This window comes from Phalangium opilio, unplaced genomic scaffold (genome assembly GCF_054372755.1).
Source record: "Phalangium opilio isolate 3A_F unplaced genomic scaffold, DU_Popi_V2 ptg000011l_1, whole genome shotgun sequence".
Classification (NCBI taxonomy): domain Eukaryota; kingdom Metazoa; phylum Arthropoda; class Arachnida; order Opiliones; family Phalangiidae; genus Phalangium; species Phalangium opilio.
In genome coordinates this window covers 9,301,075-9,322,137 of record NW_028324147.1, presented here as the reverse complement: position 1 = coordinate 9,322,137, position 21,063 = coordinate 9,301,075, and the positions used below count along the sequence as shown (strand labels likewise).

The window sequence follows — 21,063 nt, the reverse complement described above, 5'->3', positions numbered from 1 at the left end:
TTTTGTGACGGTCAGTGTCAAGGGGGAGGAAGGGATTGTTCCATTCGTGACGTCACATTTTAAATTTTTTAAATTGGCTCCCTTTTGTTATTGAAGAAAAAGACTACATTCTAAAGTTCACAATGGGAGCGAAGTCCACAATAATTTACCAAACTTTATACTCCATCATCGCTAAAAAAATTGTGGAAAATTTAAGCATCTCCTACTTGCGCGTACGTGTAACCAACTTAAACAGCCCATTTAAAATAAAACAGATCGAATCACAGATGAACTTAGTGTAGTGTCAGTTGAAACTCTCTAATGTCGCTGTTTATTCGCCACTAATATTAGCGAGGATGAATTTGATCCTCCTTCCGATTGAAATGGTTTGTTTGTTCTTTCGCACATTTTTGAAATCTGAATCTCACGCGCGATTAGACTCAGGTTTTCGTGTGACAATGTTGAAACCTAAAAAGCGTGCCGCTTAACTAAGCTTTATGAAACGTTTTTGAAGCTTATAAAATCGAGAAATTAAGTTGAAACGTGCTTGACGGACAGTGACTTTTTGGTTTTCGCTAAGAATATCAGATTGTTAGAGGGCGACATTCACGAAAACGTGACTGTAACCAGGATGTGACGTCTGAGTTCATAAATCGACCAAAACGTTCGGTAGACACTATAGTAAAATGTCGTCTACTATTTAAACAGACTTTTTAGCCACATCGTAGTATACGGATGAGGCTCTTAGTTTGCCCCGAGCCGTAGTAGTAGTGGCCGGAGTTTCGGCTTTCGTTATCGTTTGATTTTAGCTTAAAAGGAACTTGATAGTACCTCAACCCACCCATAGGGGTAACTGAGCTCGGTTAGAGATTCTATTTAAATTAAAATTTTACCAGATCGCACCCTGGTCGCTTGCGCAGCTGTAAGACACACTACCACAGAGCCATAGGGTCGATAGATTTGCCGAATTTTCATCTTTTAATTTATCTTCAAAGTGTCGGGGATGGGGGGAACCTCTTTATCTGAGGGGTCGGATACTTTTGAATTTTAATCTGTGGGGTTGGAATACTTCTGAATTTGTATCTTCGGGGTCTTTATATTTAGTTTCTTTTTATATGTGCTAATTAAATAGATAACGATGTGGCTACTATTATAGCCCAGCCCCTTAGCCAACTTGTTTTTTTTAATCGAATACATTAAACCAGTGCCTGATTAGTGATAATAAACTCTACTTCATATTTTCTCCCTATTTTACCGCGAGATGGCATTTCGAGTTTGATTAACGTAGGCAACGGTTACTGAATGAAGCGTAGGGCGCCATTATTACATTGTTTCAATGTTCTTATATTACCGTAAATACGTTATTGCTATATTTTGCAAGATAAAACGCATTGAAGTGTTTTTATAGTGATAGCGTTTAGGTGCTACTACATGGTTCATACAACTTTTCGGAAACTAATTTCCCTGACATTTCCAGGTTTTACTCCATAAATTTCCCTGATATTTAAAGGTCCAAGGCAACCTAGAGGATTTTTGGAGTAATAACTACGAAATTGGTTATTTTTAATTGGCGCAACCCATTCTGCGCAAATTACTTAATACTCAAGCCCCAGATGTTTCTCTGATATCTTTGAATATTACTAAAAATAAAAAAGTTCCTATAGTTTTCCATGAATTTTTCGTAAATAATTTATTTCCCTGACAATTCCAGGATCTCTAGATTTTCAAGGTGTGTATGTTACTATCCCTTTAAGGGTAAAGCCAACTTAAAGAGAGGGTGAGGTAGAAAATCAAGTGATTTTTTTATCGATTCTCGTGGCATGCTCCATGTCTCGCGCCACGATTGTCACGCCGCGCGCAAAGTTTATCAAATCTCGTGATAAATTTCTTTCGACACGGATCGATCCACGAGAATTTTGTTAATAAAAAGGGAGGGCGTTACGCGATTGGTCGGAGGTCCTTATTACAAATTATTAATAAAATGTGAACCTAATTCGAATTTTAAACTCATTCGGAAGTATTTCCTGAATGTTTCACTATGCAGACTGGTCGTATAATTAGTAGAAGAAAAGATAAAAAATCACTTGATTTTCTACTTCACCCTCCCTTTAAGGGTAAAGCCGACTTAAAGGCGCAAAGAAAAAAAAATGCTTTATTTACTTCCTTATTTCTGTTATCTTATCTCTATTTGTCTTTGCTAATACTTCAACTACGTTCTTATACTACTACTACTACTACTACTACTACTACTACAACTACTACTACTACTACTACTACTACTACTACTACTACTACTATTCGGATAAAAATTAAAAGGGAAAGTTTTACAAAAATAATATATAATTAAAATAGTTTTACTGCCTTCCAACAACTTAAATAAAAAATTGAACAAACTGGATTTCAATGTAAATCTCGAGGTTAACCAAGCCCAATTTTTGAGGCATTGAATTTTTCAAGAAGAAAAAAAAAGAAACTTAAAAGTAAGAAAACCCAAAATTGTACGGCGTATAATTTTTGAGCTTCGTTCGTCTTCCCTATCAATACATCTTAAAAAAAATATCTTAAATCTGGTTCAGTGCCAGAAAAACGAACGCGAAGCGAGCATTGGTAAAAACACACTTTCCCTTTCTCTATTTACTAAGTTAAACAAGATGGCCCAAGGGCTGGGCCTTAATAGTAGCCACATCGTTATCTATTTATTTAGCACAAAAATAAAAAGAAAAAGAAATCAAAGAACCTAAAAAAAAATCAGAAGTGTCCGACCCCACAGATAAAAATTCAAAAGTATCCGACCCCACAGATAGAGGTACCCTCTCCATCCCCGCCACTTTAGAGATAAACTAAACGATGAAAACTCGAAAGTTCTTTCGAGTCTTTATGGTTCAGTGGTAGCGTGTTTTACTGCTACGCCAGGTTTAATCCCCGGGTGCGATGTGATATTTTTTTAATTAAAATACAATCTCTAACTGAGCTCAGCTACCCCTATTGGTGGGTTGAGGTACTATCGAGTTCCTTTTAAGCTAAAATCTAACGATAACGAAAGCGACAACCCCGGCCACTGCTACTACTACTACTACGGCTCGGGTCAAACTAAGAGCTTCATCGTATACTACGATGTGGCTAAAAATAAACATCAAGGCGCCCGACATGCCTTTCTAAAACCTAGGAGGATACTCCTAGCTAAAAACCACCGGTGAACTTCTTTTAAGAAATCAATGGCTAAAATATGTTTCATCAAGTGACGAATAATTGTAAGATAATACGCTACAACTAGATGAAATCTTACCTGTACGACGCGTTTCCGGTAACAATGCGCAAACTTCCGGTTCAAGGCTGAGAGGAGAAAGTTGACCGGCGCCGTTTGATGTCTTGGCGAATGAACTCGAACGCGAACTGGAGGCGGCACTTTCCCTGCAAGGCGACAAACGCCGAGCGCCTGATTCAGCTCCTGATCTCAAACCAAGAAGCGAAAAAACTCGTTCCAAACTTTGAGACATATTTTCTTCAATAAATTGAAACTCCTTCCTCTCTTTGGGATCGTGTAGGCTTGATTATTATTTTATCTTCGAGTATTCCTTGAAATTTCGACTCTCAGGACGGTTCTCGGGTTACGAGTTGTTCAACGGTTAAAGGGCGATTATTTTCAATTGATCGCTCTGTTCCGTTTTCTTTTAAGCGAGGCCCGAGGAGGTGTCATCTGAGAAGTCGAGACATTCTGATCCAATTTCACCTTTCCCAAATAATTTCGTCAAAGTCCGCGGCTCGAACGGAAGAAACGATAGACATGTGGGCGGCTGGGAACCTCGAGAGAAACCGAGGCTTAACCGCCAAAAAAACACCGGGTGAACTCTTGAGGGAAAGAGGCAAGGCCTATTTCTCCTTCACTGGCTGACTGAAGCCGCTACCCGAGCGAGACTAGGTTAGGCTTAGCGAAAACGAATGATTTTCGTCTTTAAAGATCGTTTCGACTACGAATTAGAACGTAATTCAACTTTTAAGATTGAGGGAATTAGTTGGTCTAACGATATTTAAGAAGCTAAGCCGGTTTTTTAAGTACTTATTGCCAGAACTTCATGGTACAGAACGTAACGACAGCAGCGAAGCTTTACCGAGCGCGCACGTTGGGAAATGAAATTGGTACAGTCGCTTCCGCTCCAACCAAGTTGCGTGGCCTTACCTTGGGTCGTACTAGGCTGCAGCAGCCTGTACTGGAGAGAAGACGTTGTCATAGCAACCGCGTCGTTCTCTCCCGCTCCGTTCGCCTCTCGCGCCTCCAAAAATATACTATGTAGACTACGTATCCAGGATAAATTTTATATATATTACGCAACTTAGATGGATCAGTTAAACCATGGATGAAGGATATGCGTGAGGAATTTGTTTTCACGCTATAGGATAGGCAACTCCCTATCTCGAACGACTGCTTATCCTGTATATACTCTGTTACAACAGAGGTCAGCACGCGCAAAGCTAGGTCTCTATGTAACCTAGCTTTGTGCGTGCTGAAAAGAGACGAGGATCTTCCGGATTTAAAATATCCGCGAGTTATTTAGCTCGAGTGCACGGACCTTTAGGCTTTAGTTTTAAATACGAGCAGTAAGCTCTAGGCAATTCCACATTAAAAATCCACAAGCCAACACAGTTGATTGAAAGTGGGCTTTTCACGCATTCTGGTTACGTATACTAGTTTGTTAGAGACGCGCGCAGATCTCGGGCTGAAAAGGCCACAAGCCAATACATTCCGTTTCAAGCTCACTATACACCACAATTTATTTGGGGATAAAGGGCTGATTATGAATAAGAGTATAGAAATTGTAAGTGAGACGGTTTATGACTCTCGTAGGGAAATGATCATTTTCCGTAGAACTACGTCACATATTACTGAGAATAAGTGACGCAACGATTACGAAGATGAAATTTTCTCCATTTTAAAACAAATATTTTCCGAAAGTGAGACGAAGTTAATAGTAATTTATTGGCGTTTATTTCCGTGATAATTTGACGTTAGACGCTGTGCGGCATAGTGGATGTTATGGAAAAATGCCAGCCAACTTTAAAGAAAATTTCTTTGGTTTTTTAAAGAAACGTTTCCAAAAAATACTAATGAATAAAAAAGAAAAAAAGAGAGAAGAAATTGTATTTTTTATAATTTTCAAGGCACGCCGAGATGTTACATCAGTTAATTTTGCCAGGGTATGATTAATCAGGGATGAAGTGTGTGATTAATGAGGAAAGTACATGAACTTTCATGCGGTGGTGACGGACAAGTGTCACACTTCCTCAAAACTATGTCGCCGAGACACTCGCCTTATCGAAGTTAAGTTGCAGCCAAGGAGTCGATTTTACATAAAATCAAGTAATTTGGCTCTTATATAGCAAATAGACCGATAAATACATGACGCGGTTAAAATCAACTTTACAGTAATCCTCTATAAGAGGGCAGAAAATAATTAAAACAAGTTTTCATAGATGGAGCTAAAGATACGGATTAAGCTTGATAGACGGTAGGCGCCATCTGTCGTTGACAATTATATTTTTTTGTTTCCATATCGACCGAAAAAGTGCTCGTCAAGGTCTAGCCTAAGACCATTAACATTATTAATTGTTAATGGTCTTAGGTCTAGCCTTGGATTAAATACGACTACGTATGGATAGAACTCTCCCCCGAAAACTTCACTACAGTTTGTCCCTTAAACGGGGCGCCATCTAGGGCTGGCTAATGGCATGGGGGGAAATGGGGAATTGTAGATTTAGTGTGACAAGCCTACGTCATAGGTAGAAACTGTAATAGCCAATGAGAACGCGTGTTTTTAATTTGAATCGTGGTTCAAAATCAACTGCCAACAGCACGAGTCAATTTTTTCTTCTAACGCACTTCTTGGCACACCAAAATTATTTCCCCTTCTCCCACTACCCTCCTAGGATTTTTCGTACGTTTCGATGTGCCCGAGGCGATTGCCCTACCGAAGGCTGGAGAGCTGTATCCATAATTTGAATATTAAACTCGATAAGTACGTTAGATTTTTCTGGCGACATACCCGAAAGATTTTTCGCCTGTCAAGATACAAGTTCTGTACACGGTTTTCGGCCAAAATCCAAAACTATCTCATGCCACACCTGGCCACACTTATAGTCTAATTTAGGAAACGTTCCAACTGATTAATATGCGTGGCAAACGGTTCGGTTGTACGAAATAAGTAAATTTTACCGCCACAAAGTATTAAAAGATAGTTGGAAAATATATTTAATGTAAATACAAAGAATAACCTAATGTCTCTTGGACGTGATTTTATTATAGAACAGCCTTGTTGGGTGTTTTATAATAACGTTACAACTTGCATACAATGAATCAAAACATATCTTAACAAGATGGTCTAGCCCATAATTAAGCCACATCGTTAAGGTACTCTCGCTATCCCTACTACAATAAATATACTTCTAGTGAAATATCCCCTAATATACCGGTCAGAGGGAATAATTTTTCAATGGCTGCTTGCCAAAGAGAATCAAATATCGAGAACGCCCGTTACTAAATTACTAATACTACTACTAATACCACTACTACTACTACTCAGGTAAAACTATTAGTCCCTTCGATACCTTGTAGCTAAGAAGAAACCAAAAAATTTCCAAAGCGCGCTTCTAGAATTCTCGCCCGCTTGGACGGGTTCTACATCCATCCCATTCCTCTCTCCCTCTCTCTCTATCTTAGAACTCACTCAGCACAGCTCGTAGATACTTTCGTTGTCTCTCCTATCTCTGCAACCATCTTTGAACAAGCGACTGTAGAGAAGGCAGTTTAGTATCAGGCTGGCATGCCATAGGTCCCGGGTTCGATTCCCGGTGGCGGTGGAGAAGAAAATAAATATTATAAATTTAAAAATCGTTCACATGAAAAATATGGAGCCAGCGCCACCTAGAAGTGATTTTTCGAAGTACTATTTAAAAATAGCGAACGAAACATCATCATCATCATCATCTTCTTCTTCTTCTACACACCAGGTCAAACTAATAGCCCATCGTATATACGATGTGGCTAAAAACAGTTATTATTCCTTTTTTCGTAGCAATTAAATAAAAATGCATTAAATATTTAACTGCAGTTCTAAGCATGTAGTTCTAGCTTTGCTAATATCAGGGATAGATTTAATTTTAGAAGTAGGAATGGGGAACAGAGTAATGTGGGCACGTTTCAAAGTCCCGGATCCCCTTCCCCGGGACGGGGGGTATGAAAGAAGAGGCGGGTCAACAGAAGTAAAAAGGAATTACGTATTTTTCGCCGTCCCCGTCAGCAACGTCATAAAAAAAGTGGTTTAAGTGAGCCAATAAGATAATTTAAACTTTTCGTTACGTGTTGGAGGGAGGGGCTCTATACTGGGCTAAGAGTAAGACTGAAGTAAATACTAACCGTTCTCCATTCCTACTTATAAAATTAAATCTATCCCTGCTAATATGTAAAACTTGGTTGAATTTCAATATTTTTAGAAGATTGTTTGATTTTCAAATTTATATTTTTATTTGAATTTAATTTAATTATTATTCCAAAATAGATATAGTCTAAACACAATTCTTACAATTGAACCATATAAGAGTAACATAGTTTAAACTAGGGGTAATGAAATTATCTACTTAAAAATATGAATCTTAACACTCCCTTTAAATAAAATAAAACGAACAATTTTCAAATACAGAATCATTATTTAATTTATTTTTACAACAAAATAAACCATAAAACCATTGTAAAGTTTCTGCCTAAATTTATCGGTTACATAATCACAGAGACAATATTTGGCACAATTATTTTTTGCCTCTTACGTGTCTTACGCCGTATTACTCACCTATCATGTGAATTTCAAACAAGCGAGTTAAAAATATATCTTCACAACAGGTCTTTAGTTATATTTACTGGTAGGAATAAGCCTGGTACTGTCTGGAGCCATCATCGTAGGTCGTAACTGGTGAGGAACCGCTGGCAATTTGAGGTTGAGTTTGATATTCTGTGGGAGCGTACCTTCCCAATGAACTAGTTCCAGTAACTGATCCGTGGTCTTGTCTGAACCAGGACGTGTGGGTTGGTGACTGTTGGGATACTCGGACTTGTTGTGGCTCTTGTTGGTTAAGTATTCTTTGTCCTTGGTAGTTGCTAGTCGGTGTTCCCCTCGATACTACTTGAGGTTGAACTTGTCCGTAGGTAGTTTGAACAGATTGTTGTCTACCGTAAGTATAAGCCGGTCTTGTTTGAGATGCGTAGCTTGGAGAATTTCCATAAATGAAGGGTCCGGGAGCGTGGTAACTTAGCGCCGATGGATTGGCGTAAGTCACTGATGAGGGCTTGGTATTGGTATTAGGCGAGACTACCGGACCTCCATGGACACCTAAGAACTCTTCCAATCCTTGTACCAAACCTTGACGCACGTTATCGGTAAACTTTTCAGTTCCGCGTTGGAATGACGCCCCAGATGGTTGAAAACCCGATTGCATTTTGGGAGGTTGACTGGTTTGCGTTTGGTGAATCAGAGGTTTTTGTGGTTGTGGTTGTTGCTGAGGTTGAGACGGTGAGTTCGGGAGATGACCGGCTGGCTGTTCGGGCTGCGGATCGTGAGGGGATGCATTTGATTGGTCGGTTACTGCACCGGCACCCAAGTCAGATGAATAGTACCCGGCTTGGCTGTGACCGCTCAATCGAGGTTGGCCATAATGATGTCCGTAGACGGTCAGGCAAAGTGAAGCCAATAAGGCAAGCTTTATTTGATTCCTCTACAAAAAAGGGTTAATTTTCATATTTTAATTTTTCCCCAAAATACTAGAAAATATTCTGATTTTTTAAGTTAAGTTCAGCTAGCTAATTGGACCAAGTCATCTTGCGACTTATTGCCACTTATCTAACGCCTTTACAATGCATAGAGGGGTGGTGGCTAGCCCCTATGCCACAGCTAACCGACAGCGCCCTATACTAACTATTACCGTTAACCTCTACAAGTTATTATCTTACCATGACTTAATCTTTGAGTTTAAGTTTAAAATGATAATCCCTTAGAGCTTGGTGGGATTCAAGTCTGAACTTTGGGAAACTAATGAGTTGTTCGAATGCTGCTTGCCTGTATTTATACGAATGTACTGGCCCCGAAATATCATTTTTGTAAAGCTGGGAAACTCCTCTTTTTATATTTTTGGATAAACTGGCTTAAAACTGCGGTGTTCCATATTTGAAAGAAACCAGCCCTACTTTGTTAATGACGCCGTTTTAACGAAACACCGATGTTTTCATTTTAAACGCCCCTCGAATATATATGTAACTTTAGTTAGTCCAAATTGTGATTTTAGAATTAGCGAACTCGCTCAGAGTAAGGTTAGAATACCATATAAATAAGTATAGCTTATAACTTTAATCATAAGTTTATAAATATGTTCCATAAGTATGACACTACCTATACTTCGTAATGTTAGAGACATTCATCTTCCTATTGAGTCTGCATTACTAAGCCTTTGACAGCACCTCACCAGGCTTCGCTTTAACTCGAATCTATGACCTACGTCACTTCATGACAACCTCTCAGTAACCAATGACAAACTTATGGAACATATCTTATGAACTTATGCTTTAATCTAATTTGAAAAAAAAAGAATTTTTTTTAAAAAAAATACATAATTAATGCGATAGTTCTCTTGTTAAGCAAAAATATGTTAGGCCTATCAATTTCAAGGTCGCGAATTTGATTTTAAATTCCGGATTTGAATAAAGTTACCCGCGTGTTTTCGACATAGATATTGCATTGATTTGCAAATTATTCGCATTCGTTAATATTCTGGCCCCAATTTGTTTTATATATTGGTTTGAGATGAATATTTCAAGTGTAGGATTAAAGAAATTAGAAGCATTTGTTTATAATTGTCGTTTTTAGATCAGGGAGTAACAGTAACTTTCCCCATCCGAGTGTCAAAACCAAAACCTCAATTAACCTTCTTTTTGATGACAAACGATACCAACGGCAGTTATCTTTTAACCTAACCTCTTGTTCTTTCAAAGTTTATTGACCCCAAAACATTAAATTTCTCTTTTCAAAAAGGTATAATTTGTGGAAGTTATTAAAGGGATAGTATACTGATTATTCAACTTGGGGTTTATCGAATTGAGAATAAAAAAAATGTTATATATATTTCATAAAGTTGTAAATCAAGCTGTCTTGATATGAATAATATTAGAGGAATGTTTTACAACTGATTTGGTGGAGTTCCACAAGGTTGGGTCTGCGAAACAGTATTCTAGACCCTTAACATTTGCTTTATTAATTAAGTATTATTTTATTCAATTTGAAAGTTGTAAAAATAGTTAATTTATATATTAAAAAAAATAGTAATAATAATCATACAGATATTTGCTACACTTTAGCCCAAAGATTATTAAGTGTGTGTTTTGTGTGTACGTACCCCACTGGCCACCTCACACCAACAAGAGTATAGACACCCCGAAGTGCCACGAGCTGAAATCTATTGCATAGGAAGACTGCTATCAGACGTCAAAGGTCAACAATAGTTATGTTTAAAATGATTTGAGGAAGAACGTTTCTTAAAACGACCTAACTAAGATTACGGTAAATTACTGACGATTAAAATAATTAATTTAAATTATATTTATTTAATTATTTAAGAAAAACCTCTTAATTGGGTAGACATCTCTCGTCTCGACTAGGAGAGGTTTATTTTGGTTTCCCAACTTGTCTATTATCTATATCTATATAAATCAAAGTCCTGACTGACTGACAGACAGACTGACTGATAATCAACGCCCAGCCCAAACCGCTTGCCCTAGAAGGATGAAAATTTGCAGGAACGTTACTCATAAGTAGTAGACGCGTACTAAGAAAGATTTTTCCAATCCGCCGCCATCTTAAAAAATGGCGCCCAGAAATGTAAAAACTCTTCTCTTCTCGCGCGTTTCAACCGATTTCACAGATATTTAGTACACGGGTTTCCTTTAACCTTATAGACAGACTGAATGGTCTTTTGGGTTCGATTTGTTGCCATCTTTTTAAATGGCGACCAAAAACTAAAAAACCCTTCTTTATGAAATAATGTCCGCGTGAAAAGTAATAAAAAATGCATCCCGTCGGGCTGACGGGCAACGCCGAGTGCCTTCGCTCCTAGGGTGCTACAAAAATATTAGTCATCAGTAAAATCACCCTTTCTTTATATCATTTTGATGAAAGTTCTTATTACACGCGAGCGACGCCACGGGTAACAGCTAGTTGTCTATAATTAGCCCAAGATGCAACAAATGTCAATCTCCAGTTTCTGATATTTCCCACCAGAGGACGACACAGTTAAGAAGTCATCACTCAGCGAAATAACAACTTTTATTTTTCATTTTCGAAATATTATCGATATTCAGATAAAAAATCTAATTAGGTTCAATTTCCACATTTTCAAAAGTCGGGAGTAAAATAAGAGTTCGGTGTTTGACCATATTGTTTGAAATTGATTGAAATTTAAAGCTCCGCTCCCTTTGAATGAAATTCAGAACTACGAAATTTTGGGTTTTTATCATTATTATTTAATAAAAAAAATTAATTTATTCTATACATGTACATTTTTTGGGGTTTTAAGGAAATAATTTTTGGGAAATTTTGCACGCGAAGAGAATTACGCGATTTAAGCGTGTCCAACTAATTAGATAAATTACACAAATGTTTTGAAATTAGTTTCTGTGTTCAATTAATTTTAACGTTAAGCGGAAACTAAAGTAAAGCTTAGTTTCCACTTGACCGAAGAAAGTGCGTAAGTACAGAACTCAATCGTAAGTGATTTCCGTCGAACCAGGGATCCATGTAATTTTAGAAATATGAATGGAGAACGGTTAGTATTTACTTCAGTTCGACTCATAACCCAGTATAGTGCCCCTCCCTCTTACACGTAACGAAAACTTTAAATTAATCTTATTGGCTCACTTAAACTATGTTTTGAAGACGTTGCTGACAGGGACGGCGAAAAATAAGTAATTCCTTTTTGCCTCAGTCGCTATGACCCGCCTCTTCTTTCATACCCCCCCCCCGTCCCGTGGAAGGGGGTCCGGGACTTGGACGTGCTCGCACAATACTCTGTTCTTCATTCCTAGTTCTAGAATTAAATCTATCTCTGGTCGAACAGAATTGGTGTTCTATTTTTACGCAGAGGCCGACGTTAAATTATTTATTCGTTCGTTTTGACGACATAATGGGGGAATTTCTTTATCTGCCCTATTTTTTCTAACCGAGTGTCGCCTTTTGCCGCATTTGAGTGTTCAATCACCAAAGATAAAAATCGAAGGTCAAGGACTAAGTTCTTTTGGCTTCGAATCCACTCGGACGCATTCCATGTGACTACTGGTCGACCGCACTTTTCGGTGGTATGTGTGAACCAAACTAAAATCTTGCCGTCGGACGCCTGCGTAAAAGCCAATTTTTTGACGCAACGCCAAAGTTTAAGGTCAAGTGCGAACGTTGCACAAGGGTGACGATCTCTTTGAACGAGTCCTAAAATGTAGATCTTTAGTATTATCTCACTATTAACTATTAACTATTCCCTTAATCGGTTTCTATTCACGATTGTTTTTCGTGCACCCGGGATACACCAACAAACACACACACATGAAACACTATCGCTAATCTAGGTGCGGTTACGTAACACCTTGCAAAATTTTACAACCAATATATCACTGATTTTCAGTTTAATAAAAATTATATCTTATGCGCAGACAATTCAACGTTTCTATAATTCACACATTTAGATTAAGAACCAAGTCGATCCAAGCATATGTGCAATTTTCCACGTGACTCACTGTGCTTTGGTCCTACCACACTTTTTTGAAACATTCTGTATTGTTTATGTTTTCATGTGTCATATATAGGTCTACACATATCATAAGATCCTAAGATATGTTCCATAAGTCTGTAACTGGTTACTGAGAGCTTGTCATGAAGTATCCTAGTTGAAACTTCATAGATTCTCGTAAAGCGACGCCTGGTGAGGCGCTGTCAAAGGCTTAGTAAAGAGAATAAATAGGAAGATGGACTGCAAAATTAACCGAGTGTAGTCAATTCTCACTTGTCATTCTCGAACTAGCTCGAGCTGTAAGTCTCTAGCCGTGGAAGTATAGGTAGTGTTATATTTATGGAACATATCTTATAAACTAATGACACATATTTAGAATCGCTTTTCTATATACCCATTTTGAAAATGCTATAGCAAACTTTCATTTAAATTTTTTCAATCGCTTTCTCAGAAGTTAAAAGATTAATTATATGTACAATTTTACTTTTAGCATGACCTATAAAAGAAACGGTATGTGCAATAGAGTCAGTAGACGGTTAAATTGTTCTTTTTTTTCAAGAATTGAAATCCCAGGAACATATCTTTGCATATTCTCGAAACTTAATTCATTATGTCATATTTAGGATGAAAGTGATGCCGAAATATATTTAAGTCGAGTTCTTGGAAAACCCGCACAATTTTTCTCGGTAACTAATTAGTCGCGTTAACCGTTAATCTTCATTACTTGAAAACCCACCTACGTGACGACTTAATGACATTTCACGTAACTAAAGCGTAAGATTTCAATTTTACTATTTAAACTAGTTTGGTCCTTTAAATCCCATTTTATACGATATGGCTTATTAGATTGTACTTGCTGTCGAAGAAGATGCTGACTTTGTTGTTTTGAGAACTGAAAAAGCTGGCGTTCCAACTTTAAAATAACACCTTGTACCTCAAAGATAAATTTCTCAATTTTGCTTCAGACGTTTTATAAAGTAATGAAAACACTATAGGCCTACGGAGTGTACCCAAAAGGGTGCTTGGACCGAAGTATAGTAAGTTCTATGGAAAATTTAAGTCGAAAATGTCCTATGGCATTTTCTAACTGTTTTCACATTGTGGTTGGAGTGTTTTAAGTGTAACCCCTTAAATTAAGCAAGAAACGCAAAGATAATGATTTCTAATTTCAATAAGGGGTCATCCATAAAAAACCCAATAGTAACTTGACAACGGTAGCTCGGACAACAAAATTTCTACTTGGAATATTTGACAGGTAATTTTTTGGGGTCTTTCTGCTTGAATTAAATGGGAGGTGTAGAAATCGTCACCCCTGACTTCATGCATAATGTATTTGAACTTAGAAACCACATGATATTGACGTAGCTGGGGCGCGATTCCCGCGACTTCTAAGCGCCGAAAACAAATTCTCTTTGCGTGTGCTGAGCTACTTTTTTCTATTAAAATAAATTTATTATTATTTGTTTGTTTGTTTTAATGGCTATATTTATTGATAACGGGAGAAGTATTTTTCTATGAATATGAGGTATCAGGGGCGCTGGGTTGGTTTATTTTGTTGTTTCATTCATTAGGTATAGTTTTATTTCTGTGGTTTTTTATAAATTTCTTTTTTGTTCTTATTCATGTGAACAGCCAATGAAATACGAGTAAGGAGGAGCGGGCGGTTTTACAGAGTTTTAAGCCCATCCCCTTGCATTCAATCAGTTAGTATGGGCTCTATAGCCTCTTAAAGATTCCAAGAAGAAATCTATGTATTCCTGCAAAATATCATAGAGCATTTTCGACTGAAAATCTTCCATAGAACCCCTTGTATTTCGGTTGTATCAGCCTTATTAGAACACCCTGTATAGTCCCAGTCCGAACTAAAAATACTCCAATAGCTTAAAGTCAAAACTGGAATTTCAATTTGGTCAATGGACGATCGCTTTAGAAGTACAAGTAGAAGCAAGATGAGACTAGAAGTAAAGAGCTCATTGGTAGTAGATCCTGGCACTAGTGAACAAATTAGAGGATTTTATGCCGCTTCCATCGCGCCTACACTAGAGAGAAAAAAATTGGTCGAGTTCCAAAAAATTTCCTACCCCCTTCCCCTCAACCTAAAGCCCCGAACACGGACGCGGGTGCTTGAATCTAGTTCGGCCGTCTACCGCCATGAACGTCTCACGTTTTGGAGGGAAAATTCAGAAACCGCTACCAGAGGGCCAACTGTTGGTGTGTTATCAAGAATATTCACTTTCGTCAAGTGAAGAATTCGGTTAGCTCAGTACTTCTAGTCTCATCTTACTTCTGGTACAAGTACTGTAATTTTCATCCTAACAAAATGGACGCCATAAATGTTTATCTATTCGATTCAAGATTAAAGCTCAAATTATGATTATAGTTTATCTTCTTTCCCATTTCTCCATCAGTCCCAATGGTCTAGCGATGTCTCTATTGACAACTTCGTAAACCGAGACTGGATTTTCTCTTTGGCAGTATTCCCTGAATTGTTTCAACAATTCCTCGTATTCTTCGCGATGGACGTGAAAATGTTTGACGTGAGGTGAGTTCTCCCATAATCTATAAAAGACTTTGACTCCTTGTTCTCTTCGTCTTTCAATTAGTTTGGTGACACTGCGGTGATCCATTACAACGTCCACTTTCGAGTACAGGAACATTTGAGGTCCGAAATTCGGTTGAGAACAGATCATGGCGTAGTTGAAAAACCGGTAATTCTCTGTCGTCGACGCATCACCACGGATAAAATCTAACCAAGAACCAAACAAAATTTTCCACAACTATTTTTTATCGATTAGAACTGTTAAATATAGTTAACTCATGGATATGTAAAAATACTACGTATTATCATTAGTTCATAAGACATGTTCCATAAGTTTGTCACTAGTTACTGAGAGCTTTTCATGAAGGTGAAACGTCATAGATTCTCGTAAAGCGACGCCTGGTGAGGCACTGTCAAAGGCTTAGTATGTCAGACTAAATAGGCAGATGGACTGCAAAAATTAACCGAGTGTAGTCAATTGTTCTCGAACGAGCTCTCAGTAAGTCTCTAGCATTACGAAGCACAGGTAGTGTCATACTTATGAAACATATCTTATAAACTTTTGGTATTATGGATTTGCAATTTGACCACCAAATGTGTGGTACACCAGGGGAAGATGTGGCGTGGTTCTAAAGTGAGTCGGTAGTAGTTAGGTTACACGGAGAAATGTAACCAGAGATAGATTTAATTTTAGAAGTGGGAATGTAGAACGGTTAGTATTTACTTCAGTCCGACTGATAGCCTCTCCCTCCAACACGTAACGAAAAGTTTAAATTATCTTATTGGCTCACTTAAACTACGTTTTGAGACGGGGATGACGAAAAATACCTAATTCCTTTTTTACCTCTGTCGCTATGACCTGCCTCTTCTTTCATACCCCCGTCCAGCGGAAGGGGGTCCGGGACTTTTGACGCACGCCCACATTACTCTACTCTCCATTCCTACTCCTAAATTTAAACTATCCCTGATGTAACTAAAGCTCTTCCTGAGTGGGTGGGTTTGATTTTTGACGGTTACCAAACTTATATTTTCTCTACTGAACGGGCGCCTAAGCGAAATTCCTTGTGGAACCCAAGATATGTTAATCCATAATACGTAGTATTTATATACGTCCATGGTTAAATAGTTGGAGAGAACAAGCAAATTTATCCCAACTGTTGATGTCTAAATTTTTTTCTAAAAACTTTCACTAGGCGTGTGTGGGTACTGGAGTTTGAGTTGGACTAGAATCTCGGTTTTCTAAATCTCAAACAGGTACACGGGTCCTTGGCTAAGGCCTAAAAATACTCGAGGAAGGCTGAACAAGTCCATTTTTCTTTACTAACCAGTTAATTTTTTCACGAGGGGCAAAGGTACTAACTCTATAACAAGAGAGATCATATTTGGTCGTGAACACGTGACTCTGCGTCTATAATTGGGTGCATTGTCCCTTGTCAATACATATACAACACTACCAAAGGCTAAGATTTATCTTTAGTTTCCATACTCAACACGAATTGTAGTCCACACTTGGCAGTGTAACTACAAGGGGGCGAATATTTTTTAATAGCCAACTTTATCAGTTAGTGATAAAAATAAAAGTATTTTCATATTAAAGAAGGTACAATAATTATTAACTTCTAGTTTTTGAACAGTTTGAAAAATTAAACCAGTAAATTTTTTGTAAAGAAATAGTAAATTTTGACGGGCCCGATTAAGAATTTTGGACTCGAAACCATGTTTTAAGGACTCGATGGGCTCGACGACTCGACGAGTCCACTTTTCCAGGACTCGGGCTCGAAATCTAAAAATTTGGACTAGCGCTCCTCTAGTTTTTAAAGTGTTAGTGACATAATTTTCGTCACCCACAAACTTAAAATGCTAAAAAAATCCTTCAAAATCTAGTTTATTATGATATGTTTACTTTTGTATTTGGTTTCGTAGAAATTTGTAAAATTGCAATCAAAGTTTAGTGTTTGGAAAAGGCCTAGTTAAAATTTTGTTTCGCTTGATGACGTAGTAAGGAGAAACTTTCACTCTAGATGTCGCTCACGTGACGCGCCTGTTAATGTCGCCGCGCCGCGTTAAGCCTAATTTATTCAGACTCGCGCGCAGAGATAGTTCTATATTTTCTTTGCTCGCGCGCGCGCGCAGCATTAGTAGACTCGGGAGTCTCGGGCGCGCGCGCTTGGCTTTTCCGCGAGATGCCGTGAGTGACGTAGCAAGGAGAAAACCCGCCAAAAATCTTCTTCGCAAATTTGCTTTTGCCCCCCAAATTTCAAGTTTTCAAAGTGTTTTTTCTGTGTTTTCCTTCATATTTAAATATTAATCAAGCATATTTTTGGAATCAGAAGAGTTTAAACTCTCAAAAAAGTAAGGTTTTCTTTAGATTTGAGATAATTTTTAAATCACGTCGCTATTCCTTTAAACAAATTTTAATTGTTTATTAACTTCATTCTTAAATTGTGCTAAGATACTTGATTAGTGACGATACCTTTGAGGACGTTACCAAGAATGACAAAATATGTGACGATTGCTCCTCCAAAAGCCAAGACAGACTTTGCAACGACTTTCCCGGGAGCGACAGCCTGCATGGCCCGGTACACCAGGAAGAATTTGCTACTGGCTAAGGTACTGTCAAAAACTGCGCCGCTGATCCGAACGTCTTTATACCGTTCGTCTTCCAAACATTTGCACATTAAATAATAGGCGAAAATTCCACCGCTGAAAATGTGGAAAAACACTGTAGGCTCTGGTTGACCCATTTTGTTCCGCAAGTATCTTAGTGTGCTCATCAGGGTGTCCCGTTGACTCTCCCATCTTTTGCGTGGGTCCAAACCGTATACCATCGAAGCAGGCGGACACCATGACACTACCGCGTGACCCTCTCTCTCGTACAATTCCTGCAATAATTTTAAGTCATATTTTCACAAAGAGTTATTGTCGTTTAGAGTATACAATCACAAATTAACCCAAGCCATCTGTTCCACGCATTTCACAGAACAAGAATTTTAGGGAAACGTTTTGCCACGTCCCTTCAGTACTTGGCAAAAAGTATTACCATAAGTTTGACACTATATATACCCTGTACCCTGTATACTTATGAAATCTTATTGAGAGCATATGAAATATAAAAATGTTGGTGCTGGAATTTCTGTAAAAGCCTACGTTACCTTTAATCGGTTCCTAATGCATGGTTACTCTTTTCGGAGACTTGTACTGTCAAGGGTGTGGAAAGTGATGTACCAATAGGTTATGTGAGCCAATAACTAAAGCGCTCAAATTGCTCATGACCTTCCCATTGAAATGCCTCTCCTAAATCTCGTATGATGAGCGTATTATAGAGCACACCATGGTAAAAGCATACAAAACTGAGATCTCGTGCTCCCTTCTATGTGGTGAGTCTACTTCGATACGCGGTGTAAACCTAGATTTTTTTTCTCCAATGTGTCGCGAACCACACTCCACCCACACAACCCTCACTAACACTCTTGTCCTTAATCCTTCTAGCTAAGAACAAGAACCAAGTGCACTATAGTTCACCTCCATATTTTCTCTTATATAAGCCTTGGATAGTTCGACTCCAAGCAACTCTATACGAGTACCGTACGTTTCACACAAAGCACAAACAGTAATTTCAAACTAATGGTAAACAAGCTGGAGAACAAATTTCCCTGAGAAGAAAGCCGAATATTAAAATTCCATATCAAATCTAGTATCTCGGTTTCTTCATACCGAAATTTAAAAACAACAATTAGCAAGAAAAAAAGTATCAAGGGCAAATGTGTTTAAAATCGACAAATTAGCCTGATCAACATGTTTCAGGGTGGAGTAGAAACCAGTCTGGGAAATAAGAATATTTTTTAAACTATATCCTTGGGACCAGTGACCCCCCTAGTGTCCGAAATAATAAACTGGTCCCCACCTTTGTTCTACTGTACATTTGCAATTAATAAACTGGTCCCGAGGACCAGTAACCCCCAGTTTTTGAATTAAAAAACTAGTCCAAGCAATTAATAAACTGGTTTTGCACCTGAGGAAGTGTGAGTGCACAAACCCCTATGTAAGAAACTGGCAAATATGTTAAACTAGACAGTGCTTACGCTATATTTCTTCAAGTTCTTGACGGAACTGTTTGTCCAGCCTAAGATGAAAACGACTTGTCGGTTTCGAGCGTTGACCAATGGGCTTTTCACGTTCGCTGGCTCGACGATGGACATTTCTATTTTGGACTTAAACCTAACTATTTGTCGGAAACGCGGCGAACCCGTCGTGATAAATTTCCATCCGTAGATTAAAAGCGACATTCTCTCTCTAAATCCGACTACCTAGTTGAAAATTTAATACCCCGTATAATTGTTGCATACTTGATTATTTTCTTTCCAAACTTTCCTCTAAATATATGAATTTTTTGTCCTTATATTATAATTCACCGCAAAATCGTATTTGAGGCACTGTCATAAAGGAAAGGTATGGCGTAACTAGAAATACACAATCGTTGCGCGTCTTTTGATCGTTATTTTGAAGTTTGTAGTGAGGTGTTTTAGTAGTAGCTTTACGAGCGTTGTAATCGTAAGGTAGTATAGTAGTAGAAATAATTGTACATGTACGAAGCCACTCCTTTATGGAGTACTGGTACAATTAGTAGGGGTTTTAAAATTGTACACAATAAAATTACGTCAGATATTAAGGCTTAAAGCTAGATTCCCACTCTACCGAAAACACGACGGAAACCCGGCAGAAAGGCGAAAATATCTACCGCCAAACTCAAAATTCAGTCGTAGTGGGAACGGTCTACCGTCGTATTAAGTTCAAATTTCTACAGTCGCCAGTCAGCTTCGAGATTTCCGCCGATTTTTTGTCAGTCAAGTGCAAAGAGTTGCTACGTTGGTTCCCCTTAAGGGTGACAACTCTAAGCTGGTGAAAGTCTTTCACCAGCTAAAAGACAAGTTTTAGCTTCACCTGACCCTGTTGCACTAGGCCTTTCGCAACGTAAAAATGGGCTGTAGACGATTACTGGATGCTTGTAGTCAATTTCTAAAACAATGTTATTCAGCTCACGTCCGAAGTTATAATGCCCCATAAGAAACAAGGAAAAAACTTAAAAATTAAAGGACATTTTTTTACAAGATGCCTTGTTGGCCAATTGATAATAATAAAAGATTGTCTAATTCTTTATCACTTTATCTTTCTTTTTTTCAGAAACATTAGTTTTTCTTCAATAAGTGAAATTTTTTTTACAACCTTCTTTATACAAATTTACACATTAAAGACTATAAGAACTGAAATTTAACCGGTTACAGCTTTACACATTAATGTCTCTATACGTTAAATTGAACTAATTAAATTTATCTGGTTCATAACTACCTTAGTTATATTGTGGACCCAGCTTTTTTCAGTGCTGATGCGTCTAACTTGCATATACGTTGAGGAACAAATGGTTGGTCGGCTGATACTGGGTCATCAAGAAGTTGTGGCTCAACTTCAGTCGGTTGTACCAACTGCGGTTCTGCTTGAACTTAATTGGTTAGTCTTCATTAATACTCCATACACTATGGATTCGATTTTGTCTCTTGAGAATTCGCGATACACCAGTTTCGTCCCACAGTTCGTGAATGGTTAGTTGACCAATTCGAGATGTCTTCCATTTTTACGCTGACGTTTCCCATCTCATGTTAACACTTCATACGACCTGAGGGTAATCCCTCCAACCTCAGACCACCTACCCATGGACAGGCATGAGGATAGGGAGCTAGGTT

General features: G+C 38.1%; 2 protein-coding genes across 2 annotated transcripts in view; both read right to left on the bottom strand.

The window, feature by feature from the left end:
• LOC149710278 (polyamine-transporting ATPase 13A3-like) overlaps nucleotides 1-4,140 on the bottom strand; it is a 41,458-nt gene extending 37,318 nt beyond the window's left edge. The window contains exon 1 of the mRNA XM_089860580.1: nucleotides 3,266-4,140. Coding sequence (XP_089716706.1) covers nucleotides 3,266-3,476 — 211 coding nt within the window. The 5' untranslated portion in view covers nucleotides 3,477-4,140. The remainder of the gene's footprint in view (nucleotides 1-3,265) is intronic.
• Nucleotides 4,141-15,167: 11,027 nt separating this feature from the next.
• On the bottom strand, nucleotides 15,168-19,611 carry LOC149710277 (transmembrane protein 53-like). The gene is made up of 3 exons (XM_089860782.1): nucleotides 19,408-19,611; nucleotides 17,799-18,207; nucleotides 15,168-15,532 (listed from the first exon to the last, which is right to left on the bottom strand). The coding sequence occupies exons 1-3, from the start codon at nucleotides 19,609-19,611 to the stop codon at nucleotides 15,168-15,170; spliced, it is 978 nt and encodes a 325-aa protein (XP_089716908.1).
• Between the last annotated feature and the right edge of the window lie 1,452 nt (nucleotides 19,612-21,063).